At 37.0% G+C, this 15,898-nt stretch overlaps 2 protein-coding genes and 1 long non-coding RNA gene across 5 annotated transcripts; 2 read left to right on the top strand and 1 right to left on the bottom strand.

Annotated features, from left to right (window-relative positions):
* Nucleotides 1–7,398: 7,398 nt before the first annotated feature.
* On the top strand, nt 7,399–12,355 carry LOC110852408 (sodium-independent sulfate anion transporter). 2 transcript variants are annotated; one of them, XM_035853791.1, is made up of 16 exons: nt 7,399–7,591; nt 7,696–8,403; nt 8,529–8,647; nt 8,740–8,837; nt 8,920–9,055; nt 9,399–9,571; nt 9,677–9,724; nt 10,427–10,580; nt 10,669–10,804; nt 10,899–10,926; nt 11,018–11,186; nt 11,257–11,330; nt 11,415–11,481; nt 11,551–11,696; nt 11,804–11,977; nt 12,083–12,355. In XM_035853791.1, exons 2-16 carry the CDS (start codon nt 8,216–8,218, stop codon nt 12,323–12,325), a joined length of 1,953 nt encoding a protein of 650 aa, XP_035709684.1. In that variant the 5' UTR covers nt 7,399–7,591; nt 7,696–8,215; the 3' UTR covers nt 12,326–12,355. The 2 variants fall into 2 exon arrangements, with proteins under 2 accessions (XP_035709684.1, XP_021956171.1); XM_022100479.2 differs by having other exon boundaries at nt 7,399–8,403.
* On the bottom strand, nt 12,171–14,971 carry LOC110852082. 2 transcript variants are annotated; one of them, XM_035853793.1, is made up of 4 exons: nt 14,617–14,971; nt 13,109–14,553; nt 12,882–13,012; nt 12,171–12,801 (listed from the first exon to the last, which is right to left on the bottom strand). In XM_035853793.1, the coding sequence occupies exons 1-4, from the start codon at nt 14,673–14,675 to the stop codon at nt 12,574–12,576; spliced, it is 1,863 nt and encodes a 620-aa protein (XP_035709686.1). In that variant the 5' UTR covers nt 14,676–14,971; the 3' UTR covers nt 12,171–12,573. The 2 variants fall into 2 exon arrangements, with proteins under 2 accessions (XP_035709686.1, XP_035709685.1); XM_035853792.1 differs by having other exon boundaries at nt 13,109–14,540.
* A 65-nt stretch (nt 14,972–15,036) lies between these two features.
* LOC110852744 lies at nt 15,037–15,633 on the top strand. The gene is made up of 2 exons (XR_002548155.1): nt 15,037–15,171; nt 15,309–15,633. It is a non-coding gene; the product is annotated as an uncharacterized LOC110852744 (long non-coding RNA).
* The last annotated feature ends 265 nt before the right edge of the window (nt 15,634–15,898 follow it).

Genomic DNA, 15,898 nt, shown 5'->3' with positions numbered 1-15,898 from the left:
TACTTCCTTTCTGCGTCACCGATTCCTGTCTTCCTGGCCCGAATTAGTATTAATGACGCCTTCCTTTAAGACAAATTAATAATCGAAGCAGCCGATAATTTCCTGTCCATAATTTATTACACCGTTCAAAACTAATGCAGCAGAATCATTTAAATTACATTTATACGAACCGAGTTCCTTCTCTAATAATAGTTCTGTCTGACAAGGTTTATTACTCACTTTATGTTGCATAAATCAATAGGTTTGAGGTCCTAAAAACGAAATCAGTTTCTTAACATGACGACTTTATAGTTTGATGAAATTACAAAAATATAACATAAAAGTTTTGATTAATATAAATCGATTAAATTACATGAGCACCAGGATTGGCAAACAAAAAGAAATGCGAGTAGCACAATACAGCCGATGATCGTACACACAGAGACACACGCTGTACGTGTGTGTAATTAGGTTAATTGATCGCCTTTTCTTTCTCCATCCGCTGTGTTGACCATTGTACTATTAAAAATTTAGGTGGAATTGCGATAAAACTGAACCCAGCAAGAATTACGATAATTGTATGGTGGAAAAGGTTTGGTCATCTTTAAATGCGAAATTACAATGCATTTGTACTATTACATGATTCTTGTTCATTGACGAATGTATGTTATGAAGGATGTTAAACCAAATGTCGTGAATGTCGAGGTTGTAGTTTTGGCTGGTTCACTTGAGGAAATTTGCCATTTGAGATTCACATTTTTCCTTTGTAGGTTAACGAGGTTTTTCAACAGCACGTGATACATCCATACGCGCTGACATTTTGTACAACATTGATGACAGGTTTTCACAATACACTGTCCAGGGCTGCGTCTAATTGAACACTTTCACCCGCAAATCTGGTGAAAGAATTTGAAAGATATTTTATGGTCACTGTAAATGATTATTGCCAGCTTTGTAGTGCTGATAGTGGAAGGCCTGCTCCTTGAATTATTGACAAACTAGCCAGCGCGAATGAGAAAAGCGCGATAACTGCCACGGATTACACAAATGTTCTATTTTCGTCCAAGAGTTCTTAATTATACCGAGACGACTGTCCACCATGCAGTGTCTTCCATTTGCATGTTATAACTCTCCAGCCGACATATGGCTCGCCCCTACACTCGTAATACCAGAAAGTTCAAAAGTCACCAGACATTTGCCAGAACACTCACTAATCATTGAATCAGTTTTCGTTCTGGTGCGGTATTTTATGTGATACTTATTTCCTACTTGATCGGGTATTAAAAGTTGGAAAATTAAAAAAATTGGTTTTTAGTGTACGGTTTTAGGGTTTGGGAATAGTGAGGTTAAAAAGTTGTTAATGGCAAGTTTATGCAAAACCACGATTGATAATTACAAATTCAAATTAATTAAAACCATCGCACTCAAAATTCAATTATGACAATGTCGACTTAACGATAAGAACCGAAGATGAGTAGATAATAAGCAGATAGATATGTAAATATATCGAGATGTCAAACCAGTTGCATATTAGTGAAAGTTTGCATGTACATATATCGCAAGTCCACCTTGGTCAGAAAAGAACTTACGACTTCTTCCCGTTGTCTGTTCCAAACGCAACCAATCACAAACGATATTTCATGTTAATTAAATTTTGTCTCGAAAAACAGAACTTCTAGTTTCTCTGCTCATATTCTTCCAAGCTAGTTGGCACATGCATTAGGAATGTGTACGTACTGATTGATTTTGACTGCTAAAAGCGTCGGTACTTTCTCTTCACCTGTGTCGTCCGTTCTGGGAGGAATGAGCGTATTACTGCTCTTGCACACCCCATTTTTCCGTGGTTCACTTCTTTTCTCCATTGACACCCCTTTTTATTATGTTTGTAACACACAAGAGGAAGGAAGTGAAGTTTCATAATGACAGAAAAATCGAGTCGAGTGCAACTTAATACAGTTGACGACACAATATAAAAAAGCGATGACTAAGCTAAAGGATGTCGGCGAGGCAACTTCTCCTCCTTCCCCTCCACACACACACCCATCGAGTCGTTGTCATAAGAGTGCAAAGGACGTGTCGGCCGTAATAATATTTTACTTTTATGAACAACTAGTGTCAATATTGAATTCTAAATTGATTCCAAACTATTATTAGACTACTCGACATTCCCACAACATGAATGAATGCCACCGAGCTGTGTATCTTGTAAAACGAAACGATGCAGTTCCCCAGCGTCTTCTTTTACATATTTATTATTATGATCACACACACCGCCGAATACCACGTAACCTTAATGCAAGCACCCTCAAAACTTTACTTGAAATATAAGGGCAAATATACATATGTAATGGCGCTATGGATTATAAAAGGAGACCAGAAGCAAGGTCACTTCGCACGGTAAGGAAACCGTCCACTTTTGGTGCATATACAAGACATGAAAATTTAAGCGGTCTTGGGCCTCGAAAGCCTAAATTTGTAATTCATGTTTTGACTGAAGTTTCCTTGCCTCGAAAGGCTTTGAAACACACTTTGTACATAAATTCGGATGCAGTGGGGATGTGTATCGACACGCCACTTCAATTTACAAGATTATTGCACAGATCGATTCGAAGTCGATGAAAATCAGAAATCACCAGTAGTCAATTTTTGTTTTGTTATAAATTCAGGTGAGTTGGCAGGCAGGCAGTCCAGTCAGTCAGGCATTTATTGTTTCACATTCTTCAGCTCTGCCAACCTACCCAATTATTTGTCACGAGTATTGATTGGTGCGCGAATAATTGTTTGTGGATAGAAATGATTTGTTGAAGGCGATTTCCAATTGCACGGACACAAAAACCATAGCGTACAACAACATAACTCTTGATTATCGCTTTGCATGAGAGTCGCCCCCAAAACAAGGACAGCGGATGCAACATTTATAAGTGAAACACAAATTTTAGTAGGTTGTAGGCAGTCATTACGGGTCTTGTTGTGTGTTTGTAACGAAATTTGATAATCGATGATATTCTGGGAAAAGAATTGTAAGCGAAACTTTCATTAATCACACTTTTTCCTGTCCAAACGGAAACTGACCTTTTTCCGATGTTTCAATTTATTACTACATCAAAACTTTCCAAAACGAGAACCATAAAATTATGTGCATCTTGAAATACGCCTGAAATATATTCTTTTGTACTTTTCACTTTCTCCACCCTCACCGTTATCAATCAGATGACAAACATTAGTGTCAAAGTGAAAAAAAAATCATTTTTCAAAATTACCAGTCATGACGAAGTGTTTTGGTTTACGGTTGGAGATATGTTTTCATTCAAGGTTGCATATTGCATACGTGTGTAGGTGTTGTACAACCAAATTTTAGAATAAATACATGATTCCGTTGAGAATATTTTTGGTTCAAAATGTACAAAAATGCATGTATAGAAAATATTGGATCAACCAAATTTACACTCCATAATATATTGCATATAAAAAATATGTACCAGGCGACATTGCGTGAGTGCAATGCACGGAGAAATCAATATCAAATACTTTCAAAGTCGTGAACATTTTGATTCTAGGGTTTGCGTCAACATTGAAAACGCAATTTTTGAATATATTCAGTAGTACATCCGCCGAACGAATTAGTTTGTTTGAATTATCGTATTTCTCACATACGCCAAAATTATTCTGAAACGAGGCACTTGTGGACATAGCTACGGCAAAAGTTCTTTGATGTTCTCTACATAAACGATCGACCTCACAATGATATGACTTTTCTTATGTGTGACAACTTTCATTTTGTCCAAAAGGGAGAAAACTTGCTCATTTGTCAAACATTGCGACGACACGAGCAACAAAGGGGAAATTCATGCTAATTAATTGCACATTATTCAAGAATGTCTCAGCAGTGCAAATGTTTGGAAATGTGTGTTATTTAACAAATACAAGTTTTATGTCGAATTCAAAATGAATAAAAAACCATTCACACAGAAATTACATAAGATTTGGGGAAAAAATAGAAAAACAAATTTCCTCTCAAAGCAATAAAGAGGTACTAAAACGTAATGAATATAGTTTTAATGCTGGAATCGCAGAACGAAGTCTCCTTTCTTTGCTTTGTGCAAAAGATTCTGGATTAAATTAGAATGTGTCGAAATAAAAGGAGTGAAATGTTTTTTTCTTTCGAGCTGCAGGATGATGTCATGTCATGTGGCTGGGATTCACAATTCTTGCAAATTATAAGCACTGAATTGAATTCAAAGAAGATTCAATATCATATTCGCCATCCTCGCACATCGTCGCTTCACTGCAAAACTACTTTATTACAGTTTCTTTTTTCATTTTCGTTTTGGAGTGACAAATTACGTGTAGTTCTTTATATTTGAAACACGATCAACAAACCCTTTCCGGCTTTGCCTGTCGTTCCCATTGTTCTCCAGTCTCAAACGTCTTGAATTGTTATGGCATTGTCTTCGCATAATAGGAGAGCCCAGCATTAACAACCATCCATACAAACACACGCCGCCGGTGAATGGCCAATTTTAATACAAAACGCATACACACCTCTTAAATGAACTAAGAATATAATGCCTTCAAAAATAAGCACGCCACCACCGTAATCACATTTCCTCAGAATTTGAATTGACAAAACTATGTCATGGAACACAAAGACACGTTTTCAAATTGGATTTCGTAGTCTTTCTCTTCTGTGGTGACGACAAAATGTGGACGACGACGACAGCATTGTGCAACAACGGGTAAATTGAACCCATGTACGGCATTTACTCGACAAATTTTGGTGTTTGCTAATATCGGATGAATATTTGATGTGTCTTTAGCAAAGAAGAATGATTTAGTAAAAATTGGGATTGACAAGAAGAAAGGTCATATGATTAACTTGTGGAGAAAAAGAAACGATTTGCGCTATCCTCATGTTTTTTATATGTATGCAGAACGGTGTACAAAAAATATACGGTGCAGTCTTTCAAATACACTATTTTTACACCTCACTTGAGAGTGGGATTGTATGCACACGGAGTAACACGACGGCAACTTTCACAAGTTGTGACATTTAACCCGACAAGTGTGTACTTTACTCAGCACGAGGAAAGTGTGTAAGAGTTCTGTTCGTTTTTCAGTTCTATGAACATGCTGAGGACTAGTTCAACCTGCCTTTCACTAATTTTATATTTTATGCTTGAGATCATTAACCAGTGCATTCATACCATTTCAATTGATGGCACAATCCGCCTTTACTCCTGCCAGGTCGTCTCAATGAACGACAAAGAAAAACAATGAAAAGCGTACGTACTTAATTGCATAACCAATAGGATTCGTATTCCAAAAATGAGAAGGAAGAGCGTCTATTGGGTTATAAAAATACACCATAACGCGATGGATGAATAGCAAATGGGGGCATGAGACATGTCTGACTCGTATTACGAACAAGTGAGTAGAATAACAAGTCAGTTTCCAGTAGAAATCAAGAACCATCTCATTAGCTTCTTTTTGCATTTTCGAAATCAAAGGCTTCCTTCCATGAGGGATGAAATTATTTTATGAATCAGCTCCGTCCGTCAAATTGATAATATTTTTAACATCTGCCCACCGTAATTTTGACCAAGAATGATCCTGTGACCTTGTCGAAGAGGTCAAAAAGGGAAAAAATTCCGAAATTATAACATTTTATCTAACAAGGTAACCTGAAGTACTGTCACATCTCGATTTCCTTTCGGATGGTCTTAATTGATAGATAATTTAGTGTAACCAAAACTTTGTCGTAGGACATTCGGTGCAAAATCACGCTTTTGTGAAATATTTGGCGACAGCTGCACCAAAACGTGCAATTTTTCTAATGCTTTTAACATAGATAACAGTCTTCGAATAATGAAATGAAATTTATAAATTATAATTTCACTAGCGTATAGCCCGGCCAAGGCCGGGTTCTAGAGTTCCAGTGGGGGGTGTGCCCAAAGCGAAAAATCCGTCATGCTATACTTTAAATAATTCCCAGTGGAGACTTCGTCGTACTACATACATACATCAGAGTGAGGGTTTGCCCCAGTCATACTGCATTTTAATTAACCTGGTCACAGTACAATTTGATTTCCCCCTGTGGGAGTAGTTGAATAGCTAATTACTTAAATTCCCGTCGTGTGGGAGTAACTGCATAGCTAACTATTTATATTCCCGCGCTTCACGCTCCCGTTCAGTTCCATAAACCCCAACTTCTATAATTAACGTCAAACTATTGACGGATTCGGATTCAGCGTCAAAAATACATTCGAATTGATATGCGACATCACGGATAAGCCATATTTGGCTGCCACGGTCACGGGAAGGTCACGGGGGCCTCGGAGGTCAAAACCATTAATGGCTTTGGATTCAGCGTCAAAAATACATTCGAATTGATATGCGACATCACGAATAAGCCATATTTGGCTGCCACGGTCACGGGAAGGTCACGGGGGCCTCGGAGGTCAAAACCATTAATGGCGTTGGATTCAGCGTCAAAAATACATTCGAATTGATATGCAACATCACGAATAAGCCATATTTAGCTGCCACGGTCACGGGAAGGTCACGGGGGCCTCGGAGGTCAAAACCATTAATGGCTTTGGATTCAGCGTCAAAAATACATTCGAATTGATATGCCACTCGCTGTGGGTGGAGTTTCTCAAACTAAAATAATTAATTAATAGTGTTTATCACGATCACTTATCATGATAACCACTATTGATGAGTAATGATGGTTGGTTGATCAGTTGATGTATGTATGGGGTAGCAGTTCATGCATTCATGCATGCAGTGTTTGCTCCGCTTCCTTCTTTGTCTCCTCTACGGGGCGACTTGCATTGACTTACGGACCGACCCAGAACTTAACACTGTCATTTTATGGTAGTGATGTGATCACCAATATGCAAAATAATCATACGGTGGACGTCCTATATATGCCATAGTGGAGGGACCCCATCAGGTCCCTCCCAGCTGAAATTTTGTCCAGTTTTCCAAAAAGCTCAAAATCTCGAACGAGGTGTGGAAAAGTTATTTTGTTGTATATGTTAAAAGCTGACGATATACATTTCCAAAATTTTTTGCCACTTGCAAAAACAAATATCTCCAACAATTTTGAAAAATACGTAAAATAGACTAGCGTTGGTCATTATGTCGTTTTTCATGAAAAGTTGTGAGTTTCAATTTTTGAAAATTTTTGCCCATTTTGTTGAAGAAAAAAAAAATTTGAAAGCTTTTTTGCAATGCTTAACTAAAAGAAGTTTAACATTTAAATTTTATTACAATTTCAAAAAACGGCGAAATTCAAATTTAGAAAATTTTGCAGATTTTCGCAATTAAAAAAATTAGCCATTGTTTGTATGATTATTTTGCATATTGGTGATCACATGAAATTATAATTTATAAACTTCATTTCATTATTCGAAGACTGTTATCTATGTTAAAAGCATTAGAAAAATTGCACGTTTTGGTGCAGCTGTCGCCAAATATTTCACAAAAGCGTGATTTTGCACCGAATGTCCTACGACAAAGTTTTGGTTACACTAAATTATCTATCAATTAAGACCATCCGAAAAAAGGAAATCCGAAAAAAGGAAATCGAGATGTGACAGTACTTAAGGTTACCTTATAAGATTTTAAACTTTTGCTTACTTCTACCACTTATTTCACCTCTTCGTTATGTCCAATTGACAGAATTTATTTCCTTTTGTCTTCTAAAAATAGGAATACCTCGCATTCGACAAGTGATATACATATTGACAGAGCAGTTTAAGGTGTCATTGAGGAGACCTTACTTAATTCTTATATAACCAAAACAGTTCTAACTAAGTTAATGATATTCAAATTTAAATTGCAACATTAAATCTACAACGCCTTTGAGCGGCCACACAATTCAGGCAGAAATACATTTGTTTAATTCCAACCAAAATATATACGAACTTCTGAGTTTGCATTTAAATGACACGGAATCAATAATCATAATTGTGCAATGCTTCCATTACCTCATGGCTGCACGTACATACGTATGAAAATAAATTTCACTTGCTTGTCGTCTCTGAATAACTTTAAAGATCATTAGAGAATGGAGTCCGAAATGGCCAGCATAAAGTAATCAGGGTTAGAAACTCTCATCTGATGCTGCATATTCACCATTTCATCTTCAAACTTCACTAAATCATCATTCTAAAAAATTGTTCCGTCCACGTTCAACGACTGGTTGAGCGCAGAATAATTTTGACAAATTATGCGTACTACGCTTATCCACTCGGGAAGCAGTGCATCTTTGTCGTCACTGGCCCCACCATCCTCCACGCAAATTGGTGGCTACGGAGACCGAATTTCCGGTCTGCCAAGCATCGAGCAATCTGGAGAATATGATTTCACTCCTCAGCCCAAAGAAGAGAATACAGGATGGCTTAAGCATAAATTCAGGTATGTCTGGCAGAGTTCAAGTCATGCTTACTTATGCATTATGTAGCTTTCACTTGCTCCCGCTCCATGATCTTATACCCACCCGCAATAAAATAAGAATTAATTATGCCGGCGTACCCACACAGGAAAAGTAACTTGGAGAGGGTCTTTCCCATTCTTATCTGGGGACCCAAATATACCCGACAAAAAGCCATGGCGGACTTAATTGCTGGAGTCACCGTTGGTCTGACTGTACTTCCGCAGGGTAAGTAATATTCCCTGTATTTTTGAAATCATGAACGAAGTATGTAACCTCGACTAATGGAATAAATGCAATGATAATCATTGTAAAATTAGGGTTAGCATACGCAACAGTCGCCGGATTACCTCCAATTTATGGACTTTATTCCTCATTCGTGGGACCATTCGTCTACATTTTGTTTGGAGGCACAAAGGTAATTTGTTGAAATACTACATTTTTTGCCATCAATATCTACTCATCTTAATAAATGGTGGTTACGTATGAATCCATTTTAGGCAATCACTATCGGGCCAACTGCTATCCAGTCCATCCTTACCAATAAGTACACTTTTGGAAAACCTCCAGAATACGCAGTGTTTCTCTGTGCTGTCACGGCAGTCGTAACGATGATCATGGGCGTCTTCAAAATGGGTCTTTAAGAATTTCTTGTTCTTTTACGTCATACTAATCAGGGAACTGCAGCGTATCAGAGTTTTTATTCCTTTTCGGGAGAAATGCGTAGCGTATATGCACGTGTATGTACTGCTACATACTTGTGCACGTACGATAGGCTTTCCCATTTGACTTTTCTCCTTTTACTCTGTAATAAAACTGCACAATCATGTTGATCATCATTACTTGATCTTCAATCTACGAGAGAAAGAGAGAGCGTGGCTGTATAATTCAGACTTTTATGCGTGTTTCATGAGCCAAATGTCTAATTGAAGTGATAAGTAGGGAGTGGCGAATTAATCGGTTTTATGACCCTTTTTAGGATTTATTGCCAACTATATCTCCTCACCAGTAATTTCTGGATTTACATCTTCAGTCGCAATTACGATTGTGGCTACCCAGATTAAAGCTCTGCTTGGTATTCATTTCGATCGAGAGGGATTTCTCCCCACGGTCTTGGGACTCGCTGACCACATTGAAGAAGTTAAAGTTCCGGTATTATCATGCATACCCATCATTACATGAATAAAATCCTGCAAAAAAGTGCACTCAGTCTCCACTAAGGGGAAAACAGAAATAACAATTATCATTATTCTGCAGGATGCACTTCTGTCCTTGGGATGCTGCATCTTTCTCCTCATTATGAAGGTAAGTATGGTATTAAGAGGGGAGGTTGTTTACTATCAACTCACGGATCTCGATGCCCTTTTGATATGAATGAACAAGAACCCCCAAGTGGTTTGATGTCATGGCCACATTTGCGCCCGCCACACCCACTCAAAGGTGTCCAAAAAACGGAGAAAGTAGCGCTTTCACTCATTCAAATCCACACCAAAAATCCAATTTTACTCGGATTCTGAAATTTCTTTCACCATTATACTCCCAGATAGTTCTTCTCTTATATCCAGCATCAAACTTAACTTCTTGAAATTCTCAGTATTTTTGAAATTTAAAATTCTGAATGAGCATTGTTGTAGTAATCAGCAATGCAAATTATGCCTGCGAGATAATCACCAACAAAGTTTTTGATGTTGGATATAAGAAAACAACTGTCTGGGAGTATAATGGTGAAAGAAATTTCAGAATCCGAGTAAAATTGGATTTTTGGAGTGGATTTGAATGAGTGAAAGCGCTACTTTCTCCGTTTTTTTGGGCACCTTTGAGTGGGTGCGGCGGGCGTAAATGTGGCCATGACATCAAACCTCTTGGGGGTTCTTGTTCATTCATGAGAAACTACAACCTATCCCAAGGGCATCGAGATCCGGGAGTTGATAGTACGCAACCTCCCCTCCTTTCTAAAATTTCTTGTCTCATATTTCTTACTGAAATAAATTTGCATATTCATTTCAGTTTCTAACCAAGATAACTCAGACATGTGGAGTGACCAACAAGAAATTTTTAAAGTTTTTCTGGTTCATTTCCACTTCGAGAAGCGCAATTGTAATTTTTGCAACTACGATTTATGTGGGTCTGAACTATCCAGATCAACCTTTCTCTATCGTTGGTATTATTTTACTACTACTCATTTTATTACGCTGTGTCTGATTACTGATATTTTAATTATATGCGTGGTCATGTTTATGTATATGCAGGCAAAATACCACCTGGAATACCAGCCTTCAAGCCACCCCCAGTGACAATTTATGATCCAGCAGATAATCGTACGCATAACTTTCTTGACATCCTGCAAGAAGAGGCTTCTGCACTTTTGGTTCTTCCACTTCTGGGGTATAAGATACTCTATTGATAAACATTTTGCTATGCCATTTATGCAATACGCAATGAATTAATACTGATAGCAATGTATTATTTTTTGTCCTAGCGTAATGGGTCATATAACGATAGCGAAGGCAAGTACTTAATATCAGTATTAGCTTCATGGGGTCAATAGTATTCCTTCTGGGGTTGGTTATCACTTATGATGAACCGTTTGTACCCTAGGCGTTCGCTGGTTCCAGCAGGGTTGACTCCAATACCGAAGTGCTATGTATCGGGATTTCTAACGCAATTTCTTGCTTCTTCAGTTCTTATTCCATAGGAGGCTCCTTCTCGCGTACCACGGTCAACAGTTTCAGCGGGGTCGAGTCCCCTCTTGGGGGCTTGTATACAGGTATAAATAGAAACAAAAAAGAATCAATTTGTGCATTATTTGCATAATAAAAAATGTTAACTTGTTCCAGGAATAATGGTTTTGCTCGCCCTCCAGTTTCTAACACCGTACTTTTTCTTCATCCCGAAAGCCAGCCTGGCAGCTGTAATTTTTTATAATTACTTTTTGTAATTATCTAACTAACATATTTTACACTAATATTTTATTACTAATATTTTTACTGAACAGGTCATAACCTGTTCAGTAATATTTATGGTCGATCCATGGATTATTTTGCCGTTGTGGAGGTCAAAGCGTGAGTTAATTGTGGCGATAATTTAGTTTTCTAAGAGTAATTTGCATTTATAATTAATTGTGCTTCTAGGAATGGACTTGGTGCCTTTCTTCTTGACATTCTTCGTGACATTGCTGCTTGGTTTAGAATTTGGAATAGGAATTGGACTGATTAGCTCTACACTCTATCTTTTGTATTATTCCGCAAGACCTAGGGTGCAAATTCTTCAAGGGGAGGTGAGTCCACGAGGAATTGTACTTAATTCATACTGAGGAGAGTTTGTAGAATCAGTATGTTCGTCACGCATTGCACAATCGCATTTAAATTTTTAAACAATTAACAGACATCGAGTGGTCGTGGATTTTGCTTAATTGTTTTGGACAGATCGCTCACTTTCCCATCTGTTGACTATTCCACGTATGAAATTAGCAAAGCATCATCGAGATATGCTAATCAACGCACGCCCATAGTTATCGACTGTCACCACATTCAATTTGCCGATTTTACAGCAGCCGAAGTATGAACTTATTAATATGAACTTATAAATAATACGTGCTAATTATGCAAGTTGATCATAATTGGACTTGATTGTTTAATTTTCACTTTCTTGTTTCTTCTCAAGGGAATTCGAGACATGGTTTTGCGTTTGAACGAAAACGGCTACAAGATAATATTTTACAAAATGAAACCTTCAATTTTGAAAATCTTGATTGGAGTGATGCACAACTCGGGTGCCAAGTTTATTCACTGCGAAACGGAAAGAAAGTTGGAACAATTGATTGAGGGTTACAGTTTCGGCAAATCTACTTCCACGATTTTTACAGAGGATGACTTAAAAAACGAACATATTTCAATGACGACGTAATAAAGTTTTTGAACTAATTGTGTGTACTAATTTTTCCAATATTGTAAATTGAGCATTATATTCTACACATGTTCCAATAACAAATACACGTTCCTTGGCTGGCTATAGAAAATTGTTCTATACGCATATGTACATACCATCAATTTATCACAGAATGATGTCACTAACAATAAGTATTTGGATGTACATCAAGGTTTAACATTCCAACTCTGACCCCAATTTTATTATTAGTAACGAGCTTTATGCATTCAAAACGCCATAAAATAGCAACTGGACGGAACGACCATATTTTCATTTCTGTTACTTATCGAGACCAAGTTCTTGTACCAATTTTTGCACTTGATTTGTAAGTTTGGCAAATCCTCCTTTAGCTTTTCAATTCCCGGTGGAGTCAACCTGTAACAAAGGCTGATATCCAACAGTACTACTGGACTCGTGTAATATTTTCCAATGTAGTACAGTGAAAAGTTGGTGATCTATGTAGATAATAAATTACAATTTTATAATACATTGAAAGAGGAGACCCGTGAAAATAACTTGTGAGTATTTTACTAACCCATGTTTTAGGAATTGTAAGATTGTTGAGCTCTGGTAGAAATCTAAATCCAAAAATTATGGAAACATTTGATATGCGATTCTTTGGGACGCTTTTTTCATCACTTTCCGTTAATTGAAACACACGAAGTCCTGTGAATAAAATTTGAATAAGTAACGCATAAATTCATATATGTATATTATGTTACAAGATAATGTGTGCACGTCTTAAGCACTAGTTGAACTCACCAGTTAAATATGCAATCCAAGGCGCATCTTTCCTTAATTCTTCGACAGAATTAATACCATTTGGTAGTTCACATTGATTTTTATACAGTTCTCGACAAATAGCCAAAGGCAATCCCGTAATGCCTTCGTCAGTCACCACCGAATCATCGAATAAGGACAATTCTGTAAAATGTTTCAACTTGTCAGCATTTCCTGCCTTGTAAATGGACTTGAGCGTTTCGTCATCTGCAGTCAGTTCCAAGCTTCTCAACTTTGAGAATCCCTCTAATATTTTAGGCAATGCACTCGAGTCAATTAATCCCTTTGGAAGCGTTAATTTTTGCAGAGGATGAACTGGGTATGCATCAACCAGTAATTTCGGTACTAAATTTTTTAAGCTGAACAAATCGCTGGTAACTTTCCCTAAAATCAACGTTTTTAAATTTGGTAAGGACTCGAAAACAAAATCCAAAGGTTGTATTTCGCTGAGAAATGTAGTTTCAAAGTATTTCAAGTTAATGCCAATTGTTCCAAGTGGAATTAGTGACTCAAAGTAAGAAAATTTCGATATGGTCAACTTTTCCAATGTTCCTCCAACTGCTGCCAAAAATTCTTGTTGCGCCCTTAAATTGACATTGTCTGTCATAGACGATAACATTAGCGTTCTTAACTTTAAATACTTTTTTGAAATTTCTGTTAGTTCAGCTAGGTTTTTATGATTAATTTCTGTTCGATTTTCATCGCTCACTTGTATTTCCAAATTTTGCATCTTTAAGAATGGATACGTCTCTTGGAGAATATCTTTCGATAACAAGCAATCTAAGAGCCCTGCATGAGCTCCTATGATTTTGAGCGTAACGACGTTTGGTACAGCTCTAAACAAGTCTTTGAAAAATTGTGGTACGAATTCGGTACGATCCGTTGGCAATTTTAGAACCAATTGAATAACGTTTGGTAAAACTGGATTGAGAAGAGTGAATATTGTTTTTGGAAAAAGCCACGGGAATTCCAGATACCCGTATCGTGGAAAAATCAATTCAATCGATTCACACTGTGGCAAATGAAATAGAATTATTTCTCGAAACGTAGAGACCTGAGTATTATTGAGCGTTTCCGGAGAAAAAGTCACGTGCGAAATGGGGCTGAAGAGATGGAAAAATTTGTTAATATACGGAACGCCCATATCAAGTGCGTATTCTCCAAATTTGAAGCGGTTGAACGGAAAATGGTCCTTGAGCGATGGAAATGTTAAAGACGAGTCTTTGATCTTGAGGATATCGTGAATTCGAAATTGGACTTTGTCTTCGTACATTCCCACAATGTTTACTGGAATTATTGGACGATGACGAGTTCTCATCATTTTGGAGCCCAATATTGCCCACTGGACACAGACCAAACGAACTGCAAGTAAATCTTGGATGTTGCTCAAGTAGTAGAAAATTTTCTCCAGAATCTGCAAGTGTGAACTTAAATTCGTTATCATTAGCTTAATAACTTAATAACGGATATTGTATAGCAAGCATTCTTACCAGTTCGTTGTTGAGGGGCGTATTGGACTCATTCGAGATCTTATGTGGAGTTTCTTCATTCAAGGATTCACTCAACAATTTCGGTACAATCTCCATGTTCGAACCGTAGTAATTTATTGTGTACAAAAGTGGACAGTATAAATCAAATTATATGTTATGTAACAGCGTTTGAGTAAGAATTAATGTAGATTATGATTTGCAGACAAAATACACATGTTATAAATGGTTTTATCTTTGTAAATCGGACTAAATGCTTTATAATAAAACATGTCAGTAATTTAAATCATGTTTAAAAACTATTTGCCAATATACACAAATCACGATCGTGTTGTTCCAAACCTCCGTTCTTGCAAGAGTCGGAAGTCAGGAGAAATTCGGAAATTTATTTTTAGACTCGTCGTTTCAAATCAGCCTGAGCTTAAAAAACTCATCTCATTGTAAATACGATTTATCATTGGCATGAAAAACGAGAAAGTTTAATCTCGAAATAGTTAAATTAAAAAATTAACAAGATCTAAAACAATTACTGATATCTTATCAATAAGTAATACTGAAGTAAGTAGGTATTGTTGTCAGTCTATTTCGCTTTTTAATTATTATTAGCAATTCCAGCATAAAAATTACGACTGCAACAAAGCACAACATTAAACACAATGCCAACAAACTACTAATTTTACCCCTTAACCCCACAGGTCGAGCTTCAGAAGAGAGAGCAAATGTTCGAGACTTGACTCGTCCTCCAACTACCATTGTGCTGTTGTTCCGATCATAGTACTTTTTATACAACCCATAAATTCCAGAGTGAAAAAATTCTTGCAGTTTTCGATACAAATGACCAAAGTAAACTTTGGAATAAAATGAGAATACCCAACCAAAACTAGTCTTCAAAAAGTCATCATTTCCTGACATGAATATAATGCTATCTTTCCTTAAATGGGCTTCAGTTTCAAAATACTTTATAAATGATTCAATTCTATCGCCCGTATCAATAAAAGCTGTTTTATTACAATTTGCTATGAAATTGTAGAAGGCAGTTTTGTTATTAATATTCCAACCCTGATGTCCATACGTTTGATTAAATAATGTGAGAAGATACGGGTAATTAAATTCTGACAAGATCCCCTCAGATTTAATCCTTTTGACAGCAATGCCCAAGCTATTTCCTAGTTGAGTGCGTTGAAGTAAAAGTGCTGGTTTATCAGTATCTTTCCAGTAATCCAACATTGTAGGAGTGACAAATGTGAAATTTACGAGTTGCACAATCTTACTCCATTTCGATGTC

This window comes from Folsomia candida, unplaced genomic scaffold, assembly GCF_002217175.1.
Source record: "Folsomia candida strain VU population unplaced genomic scaffold, ASM221717v1 Fcan01_Sc007, whole genome shotgun sequence".
In the NCBI taxonomy this organism is placed as follows: domain Eukaryota; kingdom Metazoa; phylum Arthropoda; class Collembola; order Entomobryomorpha; family Isotomidae; genus Folsomia; species Folsomia candida.
This window is presented reverse-complemented; position numbering and strand designations above follow the sequence as displayed.